The sequence below is a fragment of the Thunnus thynnus genome, chromosome 3, assembly GCF_963924715.1.
Source record: "Thunnus thynnus chromosome 3, fThuThy2.1, whole genome shotgun sequence".
NCBI lineage: Eukaryota > Metazoa > Chordata > Actinopteri > Scombriformes > Scombridae > Thunnus > Thunnus thynnus.
In genome coordinates, this window is record NC_089519.1 from 36675938 (window position 1) to 36692726 (window position 16789).

The 16789-nt window shown below is 38.2% G+C and overlaps 1 protein-coding gene across 1 annotated transcript; it reads left to right on the forward strand.

Annotated features, from left to right (window-relative positions):
• The first annotated feature begins 4647 nt into the window (after nt 1–4647).
• On the forward strand, nt 4648–8388 carry LOC137180342 (E3 ubiquitin-protein ligase TRIM39-like). Its single transcript, XM_067585670.1, has one exon. The coding sequence runs from the start codon at nt 5139–5141 to the stop codon at nt 6825–6827; it is 1689 nt and encodes a 562-aa protein (XP_067441771.1). The 5' UTR covers nt 4648–5138; the 3' UTR covers nt 6828–8388.
• The last annotated feature ends 8401 nt before the right edge of the window (nt 8389–16789 follow it).

Consider the following 16789-nt stretch of genomic DNA (forward strand, 5'->3'; position numbering starts at 1 on the left):
ATGAATACTTCGACAAACATTAGCGTGATAAGAGCTACCTAAAATGACAGAAACCATCTTTGGGAAAAATTTACTTGACGTGCACTTTGATTTTTTAGTTTGGCTCATGTCCCACCTGCTAACATGGAGGGGGCGGGACTTATGACCTATACTGCAGCCGGCCACCAGGGGGCAATCCAGATGTTTTGGCTTCACTCTTGGGGAGAGTAAATGCTAGATTGGATGGGCCGGAGGCAAACTCTTGCGAGTGTGGTTAGGGTTAGGGTGGGGCAGCCTGTTTGCCAGAATAAAACGTTGGCATTGTATCTACGTTTCAACACATGAAATACGTAGCATATTAACATTTCAATAAAATGTATTATATCAACATTTCCAAAATACGTGTCATCTCAACATTTCTAAAGTGACGTAGTTCACATGTGATCTATATGAGCTGATCTTTCCTATATAGGAGGAGGAGGGGCAGGTGGACGGTTAGTAAGTTTATTGTTGGCAGCAAGTTGTAAATCAGCAGAGAACACGGTTCGAGACCACCTCGAAACCGAAACCAATGTCCATTTCCCGTTTCAACCGACAAAAGCGGATGTTTTTAGCGAGACGTCAGGACTTTTGCAGCCGTTTTTCTGGCGAGAAAACTGACATCGGCCATTTTTATTTTATTTTTTAAACTATGATCTTTCCCTAACCCTAACCAAGTGGTCTTTGTGCCTAAACCTAACCAGACCTTAACCACAGCGTTGTCACACCATAAAACATCATTATTCAACGGGTAGAAATGTTAATATGATACGTAGTTCACGTGTTGAAACTTATATATTCAACGTTTCTGTGGTTTGCAGAAACGTTCAATGCCAACGTTTTCTTCTGGTGACTGGGTTGGGTGAGGTGAAGGTTAAGGTTAGGGTACAAATCTTGCAAGAGTTTCACAAATCATCCTTCTGGCCCATCCAATCTAACACAGGAACAACCTTTGAGGATCTGTCATGATGTCCTTATTTCTCTCCAGCGGCCATCCCAGGTTCATTTATGTTAGGGTTAATTAAGAAGACAAAAAACATCTTAAAGGATAAATTCACAACAGTTACACATATAATAATGTCACCTCTACTCCTGAATCTGATGGATAAAAGCTGACTAGATAGTTCTTTACTGTTTCTGTAAACTGTAAGCAACTGTAAAAATATCAACAGAAACTCAAACATCTTGAATAGAAAATTCAAGGAACAACACATTAATCCTACCCAGACTGTTTAAAAGACAGGTGAACTCTGGGAAATGCAGTGCAAAAACACTACGACAGTTAATGCTTGTCAGCAAAAATTGAGAAAAAAATGAAATAAATAAGAGCCGCTCAGAGGACGTTGATGAACACATGTTTGCACATAACTAGTCAACTCTCAGTTTGTTGCAACAGAACATCTGTCTCACCTGTGAGTCATGAGGCTTTTCCACACAATCGGCTTGAGGTTTCTTTCTTGAGCTGCATAAATAAAACTGAATTGAATTGAAAAAAAAATAGTTTAACAAAACAATAACCCTGAAACTCCTGCAGAACATGCTATCGAGTCCTGACAGTAACAGGAAAGTTCTTCTGCGGTTTAAAAGTGTTGCCCACTGAAATGTAGCTCTAATGAAAAGTTACAGCCTAATGCAGACTCTTGGGCCACGATGGCACCTGGAAAAGATCAATAATATATCAACCAGACACTTTTATACTGAGCAAAACATGGAAAGCACTTCACTCTCTTTAGTCTGCAGTAGTTAAAGGAACTCTTCAACATTTTGGGAAATATGTAAAATAACATGTTCATTTTTGTGAAATAAGTTGCTTTTACAATCAGTCAACACTTTTCCCCTCACACTAATGACAACGATGTCCACACTGTTCTGAAACCTTGTCTGCATGTAAAGGACTGCAGCTTGTGCCTAAGAAAGAGGAAGTGAAAACAAAGGACTCCAAACACGGACAGAGATTTGTCTATTTTAGGCTGGACTGATGTGTCAGTGTGGGTGATAATGAACAACAAGCACCAGATCTGGTTTGATACAGGAAACTCTGCCAACAACGGAAAAAATGAGGAGCTAGAAAACAGAAGTGTTGAAATAAAGCCTGAAGTGGCAACTGTCCCACCAAGATAAGGAATAAACCAAGTTTATATAAATGCATATATATATATATATATATATATATATATATATATATATATATATATATATATATATATATATATATATTTAAAGGCTCAATAATTTCATAAAACAGCAGACCTCTGTAGTTTTTAAAGGATGGGTTCAATATTTTTCAAGTGTCTTAAACCAACAGTCAGGAACCCAAATGAACATTAAACATGTTTTTCTTGCTGTAATCATTCCTCCTGTTCCTCCTGTTCATACTGACCATTAGAAGATCCCTCCACAGTCCTCCTTCTGTGCAAAAATGTATTTAAAAGTTTATCTGAAGCTAATATGAAGCTTCAGCGTCCAAATGAGTCAAATCAAGTAGATATCTTTCAATGTTACAGTCTTTTTAGTACCAAAGTCCCTCTTTTTGTTACTATACTTCCACCGCAGCTCAACGGGGAAACACTGTCCGAGGAAACACAAAGAGGGAATTTGATGCTAAAAAGACTGTAAATGTGTCAGATATCCACTTGATATGACTAACTCAGACTGATGAAGCTGAGTATAAGCTTCACAGAGACTTTTAAATGACTGTGTGGACACACTGTGGATTTTGGCCTCCATCACTTCCATTGAAAGCACATTTGAAGGATCTTTTAATATCAAGTATGAACAGGAGGAATGATTACAGCGAGGAAAACCTCTTTCACTGCTTATATGGACACCTGTCTGCTGTTGTAAGATAGACTTGAAAGATTGTGAACCGTCTTTTAAGTTACACCCCTCACCATTAACATTTAGGACAGTCCAATCAGAATTTATATACTTTGAGTTATTAGCTGATATTTACTTGTAATCCTTTATAAAACAGAATCTTCTCCTACTTTTAAAACTGTGTTGAGTAAACTTGACCTTTGTCTGCTGGAAATATTGTTTTTTCCATATCCTAGAGACACTGTGTTTACATCTTTTCAATTAAAGAAAATCACTAAAATATGTTATTTGTCTAAAGGTGCCCAAACTTTTGCATACAGCTGTATATACCTATACACTACAGGATCCTTCTCACTTAAATATTTGCACATTCACTTACACAGCTTAAGGTATTATAATATATATTGCATGTAGATTATTTTAATGAATATTTTAAATAATTTAATTTCTTATTTCAGTCTTGTTTATTTTATTAAATTAGGACTTCATATATTTTCTTGCTGTAACTTGAATTTTCCCCCCAATGAATAATAAAGTTTTATCTAATAAAAGGTTTCTGTTACTGCAATAAAAGTTTCTTAAACAGGGAAGATCATTACAGTCATCAAGATTTACTAAAACAGGTTGAGGATTCAAACCATCCAACTCCTGCTAACAAACACTTTTTAATTCTTTAAATGTTCCAAACCTCAGATTGACAGCAGAGCTGCTGACATGACGTTAGCTCTGTGGCTAACAGGGTTCACACTACAACTCCCAAACTCCCAAAGGACAGTGCTGGCAGTGTGAAGCATCACTCAGTACAGAGATGATAGATTCTACATTTATCCCTGTCAGGACTGTGGTGGTTCACCACAAAACAGTCTGAACTAATCGGCTTTACAGCAAAGGAACAAATAAGGTAGAACATGAAGCAAAATATAGAAATCGAATCTGCATGTGGTTGAATAAAATTATCCTTTTGGTTGTTGTTGACTGTCTTTCACCTTGTTTTGTGAAGTAAACTGGAAACTGTTTGTAGAAGTTAAAAAATGTGTTTTTGAAATAACTGTTGATTTAACATCAACGTTGACCAGACGACATTTGTTGAACTCAGTTCAAGATAAAGAGAAAAAGAAGTTAATAGTTACATGAAAACTGGCTGCCTGTCAGGTACAGTCTCACCTTTGCTCCATGATATTTCACAATAATCCTGTAAATCAAAAGGAGGAAACAAACTCACAAACAGAGCTACAATAAAAGGAGGAGCAACACTGGAAAGACAAGACAGCTACAACATCACTCTGCAGAAATTAAACTAAAGGTTTATCAGAGAGACAGCAGAGCTGCAGTCGAGTCTCTCCACTTCTGTCCAAATAAAAATTAAACTGAGTTCATCAAGTCTTTCTCAACAACACAGCAGAGTCTCTGCCAAACACTGGTGAGTACAACTGATCATATTTAATGTTTCAACAACCAGCTTTAACACAGCAGACAGGAAGTTCCACTCTTTTCATTTCATACTGACACTTGTGAAATTAGTGACAATATAACTAAAGATGTTTTTACACAGATTCAGTGAAACAACTTTAATTGTTTTTTAAACAGTCTCTCTGTGTCAGTTCTCAGGACTTTTGTAACTTGTAACTGAATCTCTGTGGTTTGGAGTTCAGCTTCACTCCAACCTTCCTGGTCTTATTACTATTTACTGACCACTTCCTACAGACACACTGCATTCTATTTCCTGTAGCTGTTTCACATTAAAAGCTTTCTACCAACAAGCAGCAGCTTTTATTGTGAAGCAGCTGCAGGTAATAAAATGTGTTTGTCACCATGTTAGCAGAGCTTTGTTAGCAGTGCTATTCTTCAATAACAGTTGGTCTACACAACAAGATCTGGACATATTCTGTGTTATGTTGTCAGTGGTTCATTTTAAAGATTGTATGGAAGAATAGTACAAGCAGAAACAGCCACAATGAGCTGTTAGATAAAGAGCTGCAGATGACAGTCTCTTACTGTGTTTGTGTAAACCAGCTCACATAAAACACGTCATCAAAGTAAACAACAACTTTAAACTCACCATGCAGCCTTGTGGATAACTGTTTGAGCTGCCAGCACGACTTCAATGATCACGGTTGTTCATGACTCCGTTCACGTGTTCCCATCCCGATCAATAACACGAAAATATAATTCAATATTACTTTACTTAACATCACATGTTATACTTGATACAACAATAATTATCCTTATTTCTTTTTGAACAAATAATTTAAATTTATTTTGAATAAATTGTGTCTTTTGTTTTTCACACTCAGTGTGTAGATATGTCTGCTGCCAGCTGTCTGCGATCTGAAGATCAGTTTCTGTGCTGCATCTGTCTGGATGTGTTCACTGATCCAGTCACCACATCATGTGGACACAACTTCTGCAAAAACTGCATCACTGAACACTGGAACAGTAATGACCAGTACCTGTGTCCCATCTGTAAAGAGGTTTTCTACACAAGACCTAAGTTGAAGGTGAATACTTTCATCTCTGAGATGGTTTCTCAGTTCAGACAGGAAGCTCAACAGAAAGCCAGCAGCAGCAGCTCAGAGCAACAAGCTGCCAAACCAGGAGAAGTTCCCTGTGACGTCTGTACTGGAACCAAACTGAAGGCCCTGAAGTCCTGTCTGGTGTGTCTGACCTCCTACTGTGAGACTCACCTGGAGCCTCATCTGACAGCTTCACGTCTGAAAAGACATCAGCTGATGGACCCTGTGGAGAACCTGGAAGACAGGCTATGTATGAAGCACGATAAACCTCTGGAGCTGTTCTGTAAGACCGACCAGACATGTGTCTGCATGCTCTGCTCTGTTTTAGACCACAAGACACATGAGTTTGTTCCTCTGAAAGAAGAATATGAAGGAAAGAAGGCAGAGCTGGGGAAGACAGAGGCTGAAATTCAGCAGATGATTCAGAAGAGACGACTGAAGATTCGAAAGATCAAATGGTCAGTCAACCTCAGTAAGAAAGATGCAAACAGAGAGAAAGCAGAAGGTGTTCAGGTCTTCACCGCTCTGAAGGAGTCTGTTGAGAGAAGCCTGAATGAGCTCATTGAGACGATTGAAGAGAAGCAAAGAACGACAGAGAAACAGGCCGAAGACTTCATCAAAGAGCTGAAACAGGAAATCTCTGAGCTGATGAAGAGAAGCTCTGAGGTGAAGCAGCTCTCACACTCTGAAGACCACCTCCACCTCCTCCAAAACTTCCCGTCCCTGAAAGCTGCTCCACCCACCAAAGACTGGACAGAGGTCAGCGTCCGTCCACCATCATATGAGGGGACTGTGGTGAGAACTGTGACTCAGCTTGAGGAGACGCTCAGTACAGAGATGAAGAAGTTGCTCGCTGAGGCTGAGCTGAAGAGGGTCCAGCAGTATGCAATGGATGTGACTCTTGATCCTAATACAGCACATCCTAAACTCATCCTGTCTGATGATGGAAAACAAGTAAATAATGGTGATGTGTGGAAGAATCTCCCAGACAACCCAAAGAGATTTTCTGATTGTCCCTGTGTTTTAGGAAAGCAGAGTTTCTCTTCAGGTAGATTTTACTTTGAGGTTCAGGTTAAAAGGAAGACTGAATGGGCTTTAGGAGTGGCCAGGGAGTTGATCAACAGGAAGGGAGGAATCACACTGAAACCTCAGAATGGTTACTGGACTCTGGGGTTGAGAAATCGAAATGAGTACAAAGCTTTCGCTGGTCCTTCAGTCCATCTCTCTCTGAAGTCTCAGCCTCAGAAGGTGGGGGTGTTTGTGGATTATAAGGAGGGTCTGATCTCCTTTTATGACGTAGATGCTGCAGCTCTTATCTACTCCTTTACTGGCTGCTCCTTCACTGAGAAACTCTACCCATTCTTCAGTCCCTCTCCTAATTTTGGTGGTAAAAACTCCGCCCCTCTGATCATCTGTACTAAGGGAACTAAGAGAAAACACAAACTAGGATTTCTATCTAAAATTAAATCTCTATTTTAACATCTGATCAAATCCACAGAACTTTAGTTTCATTTCTAGTCAAAAACACAAAGTTTCCAAAAAAACAAAACTTTCAATTTGAAGTGAAACCACAGAAATCAAAGTGTGAATATTTCACAGTGTCATAAAGCTTCATTGTAGAGTTCGGCTGAGACCATGACTCCACAGAATATGTGTTAATATTTTACAGGCTGTAATAAGTGCTGAAACACTTAATGACAGAACGACAGAAATGAATTGATTGATTGATAATCATTTAAATTATTTGTCAGACAAACATTCTCAGGCTCCATCTTTTTAAATGTGAGGTTTTGCTGCTACTCTCTGCTCTATATGATGGTAACTTGAATATTTTGGGGTTTTGGACTGTTGGTCAGACAAAACATTCAAAGACACCTTGAACTCTTAGAAACTGTGATGAATATTTTCACTATTTTCTGACATTTTATAGAGTAAATAATGATTTAAAAACAGGTTAAAACAAGTTTAATTGTTAATGAAAATAATCATTAGTTGCAGCTCTACAGTTGATTAATAGAATATGTGTATAAAGGATTTTCTTATTGTGGTGTATTTTCATTGAAAGTCATGGTGTGCTAACAGACAATATTAAATTATGCAGGGTGATTCATAAACCTTATAAGAAATAGCGTGTTAAAATCTTATTGATGATGTATCTGTAATCTCATAAATCACATTTAATCATGATGAAAGTATAGAAGCATGGTAAAAGAATCATAATCATACACTGGATAAATATCAGTGTGATTGTATTACACTTTGCTTGGGTCTGCATTAAAGTCTTCACCTTTTTTAAAAATACACTTTGGAGAAGATCAAGAAATAAGGGTGTAAAGTGGCAAGAATAACTAAATAAAGGCCAGGAGACAACTTAAATGCTGTAAAATGATCCCCAATAATTATATAAAAAGATGGACATAACTAGATAGAACTGAATATGCCAGTACATATCCACATCAGCTCAAAACCTATCTTGAAGAGTTTTGACCAACAACGAGCGACGAAGATAAAATATAATGGTGTAATTGGCCAAAGATAAAAGAGGATGGACAACAGGTGTGACCTATGCAGAACCAAGGGTATAAAAACTACGCCCTGAAGGCAAGAACCTTCAGAGCAACCTGGTTCATCTTGTATGCACTAATTGCTCTCCTTTTTTGCCGGCATTAAAGAACACTTGGCTGCTTGGACCTCTGACTCCTGATTTTTTATCATCAAAGAGCAGTTTTTTTGATCTGGTGTTTTCTTCAACTGTCATCCATCGATCTGACACGATATTATTTTGTCTTAGGTTTGTTTAGTTTCTGTCCACTTTGGCCAATTTGTTTCTTTGAATACGGAATAGATTGATTATGATTTCAAGAAATCTGTAAATATGTGATTGTAAAAACCTGTAAACTAAACTATGCCTGTAGTTTTAATGTAAAGCTTTAAAAACATGGCCTGAGTAAGCAGTGACTTGTTGAACACCAAACACAAAAAATAAAAGCTGGTTTACAGAGAAGCTGTGTTTGTGTTTCTGTTACAGTTCACTAACAATCACAAATGTTTTTCTGCTTTCTTTACCAAACACTTATTAGTCTACATATGCAGCTTTGTATCATCATGTTTCAACATTTTCTCTCTGCACAGATTTTTTTTTTTTTTACTTAATTGACCTACAATCTATTGAGAGGTTTGTTTTCTAGAGAAGCAAATTATCCATATGTTTTTATTGTTGCACATTGCTAAACTTTATGCCAACTGTACAGTAACCAGTATTTCAACTAAAACATCCATCAGTGCTTAATGTCACCTAAGATCATGACTACTACATTTTTATTCTGTTTCATTAAATATTTTTAACAGGTGCGACCTGTCCCATATACCTCAATATTCTGTATATGCGTCATTTTGATTTGGTCACCCTGCAGTTCTTCTTCTTCGAAAATGTTTCTCCATAAACACAAGGCCTAAATCATTCCCATCATGCACTTTGGCAGGCCAACATGGTTCAGACCCTGTGTTTGGGAGAAACAACTGAGATAAATATGATGAAGGTCACATGACAGACAAGAGTAGCTAAAATGCCAGGCTGCTCCTCCCTCCAGGTCTTCATGTCACATCTCTAATACCTTAACATAACAATCTCCTTATTTAAAACAGATAACTATATGTTCATTTGGGGTACAACGGAGTGAAAAGCTGTCTGTCATAGAGACCTAACAGCCTTCTGCATGTCTGACCACCTTTACATCACTTCCTGTTGCACTGCGGTAACAACAACAAGGTTCTCTGTGGGCCACTGACTGTTTATGACACAGAACGACCACTAGATGGAGCACAACACAAAGGAACAATGAGCCCAAAGTTACTGTACTGTTGCCAAGCAGCAAACACTGTTGATACATGCCAGTGAACACACTGACTGTCTGTCATGTACAGGATAACCACCAATGTTCCTGACCAAGGAAACATTATTACTGAGAGACGCCATTTCCTCCGTCTTTACCAGTTTACAAAACAAATAAACTTGTTTCAAGAAAATTCTGGAGCCACGTCTGATCTTCAGTGCAATGATCTGTCATACTCTGTCTTGTTTCTAGACAGAAGCTGATTCCTTGAAAATCCCTGAAACAAATAGCCTGCACAGGTGAAAAGTAGAATTAACCCACATTTTGTGGTCCGAGGACTAAAGGTAATTTCCTTTGTGACTACATACAACGTAACACTGAATGACCTCTGTGCACGTTCACCTACTGTACCTGCAGCCTGGAAAATTGACCTTTTTTACAGCAGACATTTTGACATGTTAAGACAGATAAAGCACGGATGCAATTAACAACACTGATTATGACTGAATCCCATGTAGTTTTGTAATGCACTACAATAGTATAGTTCATGATGTTTCACCAGTACAGCTCTTTTGGATACCTTAATGGAACTGTGATATAATTAATGTTATCAGTTCCACCTGTTCAATTCCTGCTATATATAAGTCAAAATATCTGCTGTGAACAAGGTCTATTATAGACTGATTTAGACTGATTGATTGCCTGACAAGCCTTGTCTAAAATGTCCCAAAATGGCCACCATTACACTGCCGAAATTGTTCTGGCATGGTTTGAGGAACATGACAAACAGTTCAAGGTGTTACCCTGGCCTCTAAATTCTAATTCCCTAGATATATATATATATATATATATATATATATATATATATTAGGGATGTGCAGAGAGCCGAGTATTTGTATTTGTATCTGTATTTGTTGAGGCAGCAAAATTATTTGTATTTGAATAAAAGTGGAAAGGGGCTTAAAAATCCTGTTTTTGTTTTTATTACGCTTTTAATTTTAGACTTAAACCATCTTACGTTGGAGGTCCCCACACTGGGTCTTGACCTGGAGTCTCCCAGATCATAGATTACTGAGCTGACTACTGAGTTAAAACTTTACTCATTGACTCATTGCAGGCAGACCTCTACCTATTTATACATCCATAACACAGAGACAGCACACCATGTAACATGTAGAGGAACTTCAAAAGCGATTCTTGCTTTGCACTTTTCATTCATTGCCTATTTTTTACAACCTAACTTTGTGGAAAGGAAAAGGGGAACAACAGGTTATGGAGAGTCCCTTCGGACTTACCCCTGATAGATGCAACAGCAGAGCAGAGGAGAGATACTGAGATAACGATGTAACCGACCAGCAAACTGGTATTTGACATGTGTTTTTTTTTCTTCCCAAAAACAAATACATTTTTAAAATATTTGTATGAAACAAATATTCGTATAAAACCCACTATTTGTGCTTTGCCGAATAATGTATTTGTGTTCGGGCACACCCCTAATATACATACTCAGCCCTGTAACCACTGACTCTAAATTTTATCTCATGGTCTTCTCATGAATGCAAATAATTTTGCTTTTAATTTGACAATGGTGTAATGGTTTCACCCTCAACCCTCACTAGGATAATCAAAATAATTGATAGAAATATTGATGGCCAGTGGAAAGAAACAGACTCCAGGATCAAAAGAAGTACCAACAGTGCAACTGTACAGTATTTAGAGCTTTTTGTTTTTTGTATTCATTTCTTTAATAATGAGTACAGGTTTCAGTATTTAGATCTTAATGGAGTTGAGACTGTTTGTATCTATAGTATCTACACCAGTGATCTATCTATCAGACTACCAAGTGCGACAGATAAAGGGGCTGAATTTTGTAACCTTGCAAGAAAACAGCGACAGTCACTTCAAATACTGAGAACTTCCTTTCTGCAGTGGATTTTCGGCAAGAGAATACACACACTCCTCATTACTGCATCCGTTAGTTTTCAGCTTGTTAACAGCGGTGTACAGATTATCAGTTGGTTGTGTGGAGGTGCTCGGTGTTTCAATGTGGACATTCAACATCAGATTCCCTCCTTGGCTGCATGTTGCCGTTTTCGATCTCCTCATGAATCACCTCGTTGACAGTTTTGTCCAAGTTGGTGTTTCTCTCTGCTCTCTTTTTTGACCAGAATCTCATGGCAAAACGTACCAGTGCAGCACATATGACTGCACTAACAGGTACTTTCCAAATGTCTGAGGATTGTTGGTCTTCTGCAACTGCAGCTTTTCCCCTCTGGTCTGGTCCAAAGGAGGGCAGTGTAGCCACTATGTTCTGCAGCACAACCTGCTTCAAGGGAGCCGCTGTAAAGTAAAAAGGCAGCAATTAGTGACACATCAGTCTTTGGTAAACTTTTGTGTCAATTATATATAGTATGTTAGCTTCTTTACTTCCATACTAACACCTAGCATAAACTGTGTTAAGTGATAGTCTCCTTTCTAACACTTAAAGGGGACATATTATGCTGTTATTATGTTGGTTTTCTGTTAGCTAAATACTGTTATGATGTCGAATATCTATTTTAAACATGGTCAAAGTTCCAAAACTTGAGGTGAATGTCTGTAGATATGCTGCCTGCAAGTCAAAAGTCAGGGTTTCAATCTGCTCGGACTGCTTCATTTGCAATGTTTTTTTCTAAATTGCCAACAAACTGACGTCAACTTGTCGCACATGCCCATAAACAGCCGTTCATTCTGTAGCCTTGGCTGCTGAGGTGGTTTCTAAGGTGTGTTCTTCACATTGTCCACACTCATATTTCAGATGTGATTCAGCTCCAACATGTATGGATGGATTTGAGAAGTTGACATTTGGAGTAAAGAAGGAGAAAAAGAAGTGAAATCCTGCTACTATAGCTTGTTTACGTAGCCTCTGGAGCTGGAGGAAGCTTCCTGAAGCTGACCAATCAGAGCAGAGTGGGCTCATTGGGAGGGGGACCTTAAAGAGACAGGAGCTAAAATGGTCTGTTTCAGACAGAGGCTGAACTGAGGGGCTGCATAAAGGACCAGTATAAGTTAAAAAAGGAGTTTTTAACTATAAATCATGCAAAGATATTCTGGTAGAGCCCCAGAATATAAATATAGAGCTGGAAATGTGCAGAATATGTCCTCTTTAAGCAGAAACTATAATTCTAGTTCTAGGCTGGATCCGATAACTCGTTCACTCATTCACTACTCCCTTTAAAATAAACAACATCAATAGTGAGCAGAAGTGACGCACAGGTCAGGGTTTTTTAATACTTGCACCCACCTGACCCGTTATGAGAGCTAATCCACACTGCCCAACTTGCAAAAATATGCGTTAATCAACCACCCAAACCCAACCTGACCACAAACCACCGTAATGTAGAGATACAGATACATACAGACCATAACATAGTCTGTAATGGTGTCATCGGACAGGACAACCTGGCTGAATCTCTCCCACACCTTACATTTTTGGCTCACTTGGCATACAACCTTAGCGTCACCTGTCTTTTGTTGGTCTTTCTGACCAAAAAAGAAAAAAAAAAGTTTTGGTGGAGTAAACAAAAGCAACAGATACCACTAAGAGAAAAAAACTCAAAGGTGAAGCTTCAACACTCTAAAACACATCCACTGACCAAAACTACAATCACAAATTGATGATAAAGCTGCGTGTGTGTGTTTGAGAGAGAAAATGACAGAAAGAGGGGGAGAGAAGGAGGAAGGTGGACTAGTAATGCACAGCCTAGTCTATTGCATGCAGTGTTTCTTAAAGTTATTAATACTTACTCAGAATGCTGCTTTGTCACTTTTTATAAAACCGATAGTTCCGGTCCTTGATTATGATTGGCTGAGCAGCGTTTGAAGCCATTATATATATATACAAGCAGTAATATAAAATACTCTATAAACACACACCTGTGACCGCATTACAACAGTATTACTGTGCTAAACAAATTGTTTCAAAATGTCAGATTCTGTTGTTAATTTTGATTTACTGGGTGGGCTAAGCCTGGATGACTGGTGGAAAGAGATGGACAGCATGGAGGAGGAAGATAAAAAAGAAAGGAGACACTGAAATAAATGAGAGAGACATTTAAGAGCTGGAAAGGTCAAGAAACAATAATGATGTGGTCCTTTTGCTGTTTTCAGACCTTGTGTGCTGAGAAAGATCTGGCTATTGATTTTAAATCAATCACCAAAATGGAGCTAAACCAGGCTCCCTGTCAGTTTTATGCCCCTGTGAAAAACGGGAAAGGTAACCTCCATGGTTTCAGCAGTTATGTTGACCTACGTGCTGGACTTAACCGGTGCATAAATGATCCACCATTCAGCCAATCCTGGTGTCTGTTGAAAGAACCTGAGTTTATCACTAGCAACAACGTTTTCATTGGAGTAGTGAAAAAACTTCGAGAAGAACGTGACAAAACATCCCACCACCAAGCGTTAATGGAGGCAGACTTTCAGAAAATCAAGCACTCTCAGACACTGAATCCAAACACACTTGAGGGTCTTGTCGACAAAGTCTGGTTTGATGTGCAGTTACATATGGGATGAAGAGCTAAAGAGGGCAACCACCAACTGAAGCCCAAGTCATTTATCATCCGCCGAGACAAAAACAGTCAGAAAAATGCAACGCTGTCATTCAATGAATGCAAAAAACCCCACATAGATGCCAGCAAAAAAGACAAAGAGAGCTTACGGGGATTTATGTTTGAACAGCCAGGAAACCTACTGTCGCTTTGTTGGAGAAAGTATATCTCTATCCAAAGCGGAGAGCTGTAGTAAGTAGAATCTTGTTTGAATTAAGTTGCCTAGTATTTCTAACATTGCCCCATCAGTACCACGCTATCGTTGTTCTCTTTGCTGACCCAAAATTGAGGAAATTTGCTTGTTGAGAATTGTTGTTGTTCTACATTAAACAGTTACACAAGTTGGCCACAAAAAAATACAGATTTATTTTTGAACTTTGGAGAGAGCCCAGCTAGCTGTTTCCCTTTGCTTCCAATCACATATTCAAAATTATTCAGACATTGGATTAATTAAATTAAATATTTGATCTATCTCTCTCTCTCTCTCCACATATAATAAGGCTGTTTGAGTTAGTTTGCTTTCGGAGCATTCTTAAAATGCCCTATTAGCCATTTGGCTAATGGAAGATGGGGCTAAAACTAGTAAGCTGTTCAAAAGTTCTGAAAAGAATGGATCAACAGTTGTTGAGGAATAGCACATAACTGTCCCAAAAAACACATATTGTTTTCACAATTCTGTTTGTGTACTGATGTATTAATCAGTGAGATTTAAAGGTGTTGGTAGGTGTATTTTTGAACTCTGTAGAGTGCCAAGCTAGCTGTGTCCCCCTGCTTTCCATCTTCATGCTAACTTAGGCTAGGTTAGACTCCAACTCAGAATATCACAGATGGCAGGATGAAGGTAGGGCTGTTTTCTAACTTTGTAAAACACAACTGTCATGCAGTAACATTAGCACAACACCAAATCTGAGCAACTTCCTGTTAGCATGTCACCCCTGTGAAGCAGTGGAGGCACAAATGAGCATAAAAATGTAACTTGTGTTGCATTTGAATTCAACTGAAAGAATTAGTCCTTAGAATTTTTGTAGATTTGTCATTAATATAATGACTCATATCTAGTGCAGACAACAAATCAAACATTAACATGTCTTGTTATATTGTCTGCATTAGACAATTTGACTTGGTATCCCCAGTCTTCAGGCAAGGTTGCTAAGAAGGGTGACTATAGTATTATATCATAACTTCCAGAGTTCAGAGAGCCTATATATTAGTGTAAAAGACCCCTTCACGGTTAGTCATTTTAAACAGTGCATTAGTCTAGTGTTTAATGGATGGAGAAACACTATCTCTCCATTTACAGAACATTAACTCTTTGGCAGCAGCGACAGACATAGACGCCCACTTATTATGTTGTTACAAACTTATACGAAGTGCCAGATCAGGATTAATTCAGCTTTTGTCACAACACAAACCAACCCAAAACTCATGAACAATAACACACTCCCAAAAAGTATCGACCAAGTTATATCCTGTATAGTGTAACTGCAAAACAATGAAAGGTAAAAAAGTAGATTCCAATAACTTATTTAGTTAATTAGTTTTTTCTCCATAACATATAACTCATATTGAAGACTTTACATAATTGGCTTGTGACTCCTAATTTTCATATAAAACTTTTATTTACAGTATTAATCAAGTCCTCCATAGACTCTGCTCATAAAAGTTACCGTCAATATTTGAGCAACTGTAGACGTTATGGGTTTAAAAAGACTTCTACATCAATCTCTTTTGTTACTCACAAACTATTTTTGTTTGTCTTTTTGTATATTTATGGAAATAATCAGGAAACTAGAGCTCTTTGGTAGCCGAATGGTTACAGCTCATTCCACATAACCACAACATTACTTGTTTGATTCAGCCTGGGACCTTCATTGCAAGTCATACCTGTCTCTCTTCCCCTTGTTTTCTATCTGCGTCACTACTATCAACTGTCAAATAAGACAAAAATGTCCAAAAACATATCTTAAAAAAAAGAAATAATCAGAAAACTGTGTTTATGATAAAAAGATTTTTGTACCTGACTAGATAAATAAAAGGTAAATAAATGAATCTTGGCTTAAAGCAAAAACCAAAGCTCTATAAATATGATGTCAATAAAAGGCTGACAAACTAGGATTTTCTTACCAGGAGAGCTGTGACAGAGGCATCCAGCAAGGAGAAAGTAGAGGTAAAGAAACATCTCAGCAACCATAACCTCGTTATGTAAAACAGGATGACAGACACGCACTGTTTTGATCTTAGAGGAACTTGTGACTAATAAATGTGGTAGGCGGAATTTAAACGTGTTATTGGCTGTAAGTGAGATCTCATATTCACACCTAGGACTTCTACATAGAGGATTGTTGCAAAAACTATACTATATACTATACTGACGACAATGTAGATCTTGAAAACATGGAATCACACAAAGTGCCCCCGAAATATTGACAAAGCATATTATTCCTCATCATGACTACATATTACTGTTCACTCTGTGGGTGAGGGGGCTGTAACCTATAATACATTCAACACTTACTACAAGACTTACTACAAGCACACATGACTGGCCTTATCGATATGGTGTTGGTAATATGGATGATAAAATTCCTCTTAGATAATTTAAGAACAATATGGCAATAATACGGAGGGGCACTCGGTTATATAACCTACCTCTCCAAGCAAGACTGGTCAATGCTATGCATGACAGGCCTGACTATAACCTTCCATAGAGTGTATTCTACCTGACCTACACACTCATAACAAGATACAACAACTTAAACCACAGAACAGAAGCAGCAACTGCATTCAAGATGTGAGCACACAAACTATTAACCTCTATGCTTTCAGAATGTGACATGTCCAAACTTCTGTGCACAGAATCAATTAGGAGTTTCTGCTCTGACATTTTCAGTGGCAAAAATATTCACGGTGAGAAATAGGTTAATATATTACAACACAGTTACACTGTACGGAAGCAGCTTGACATAAACAATTAGTCTACCCTGCTGCACAGTGGCAGACTCAGGCTGTCTCAGGGGCA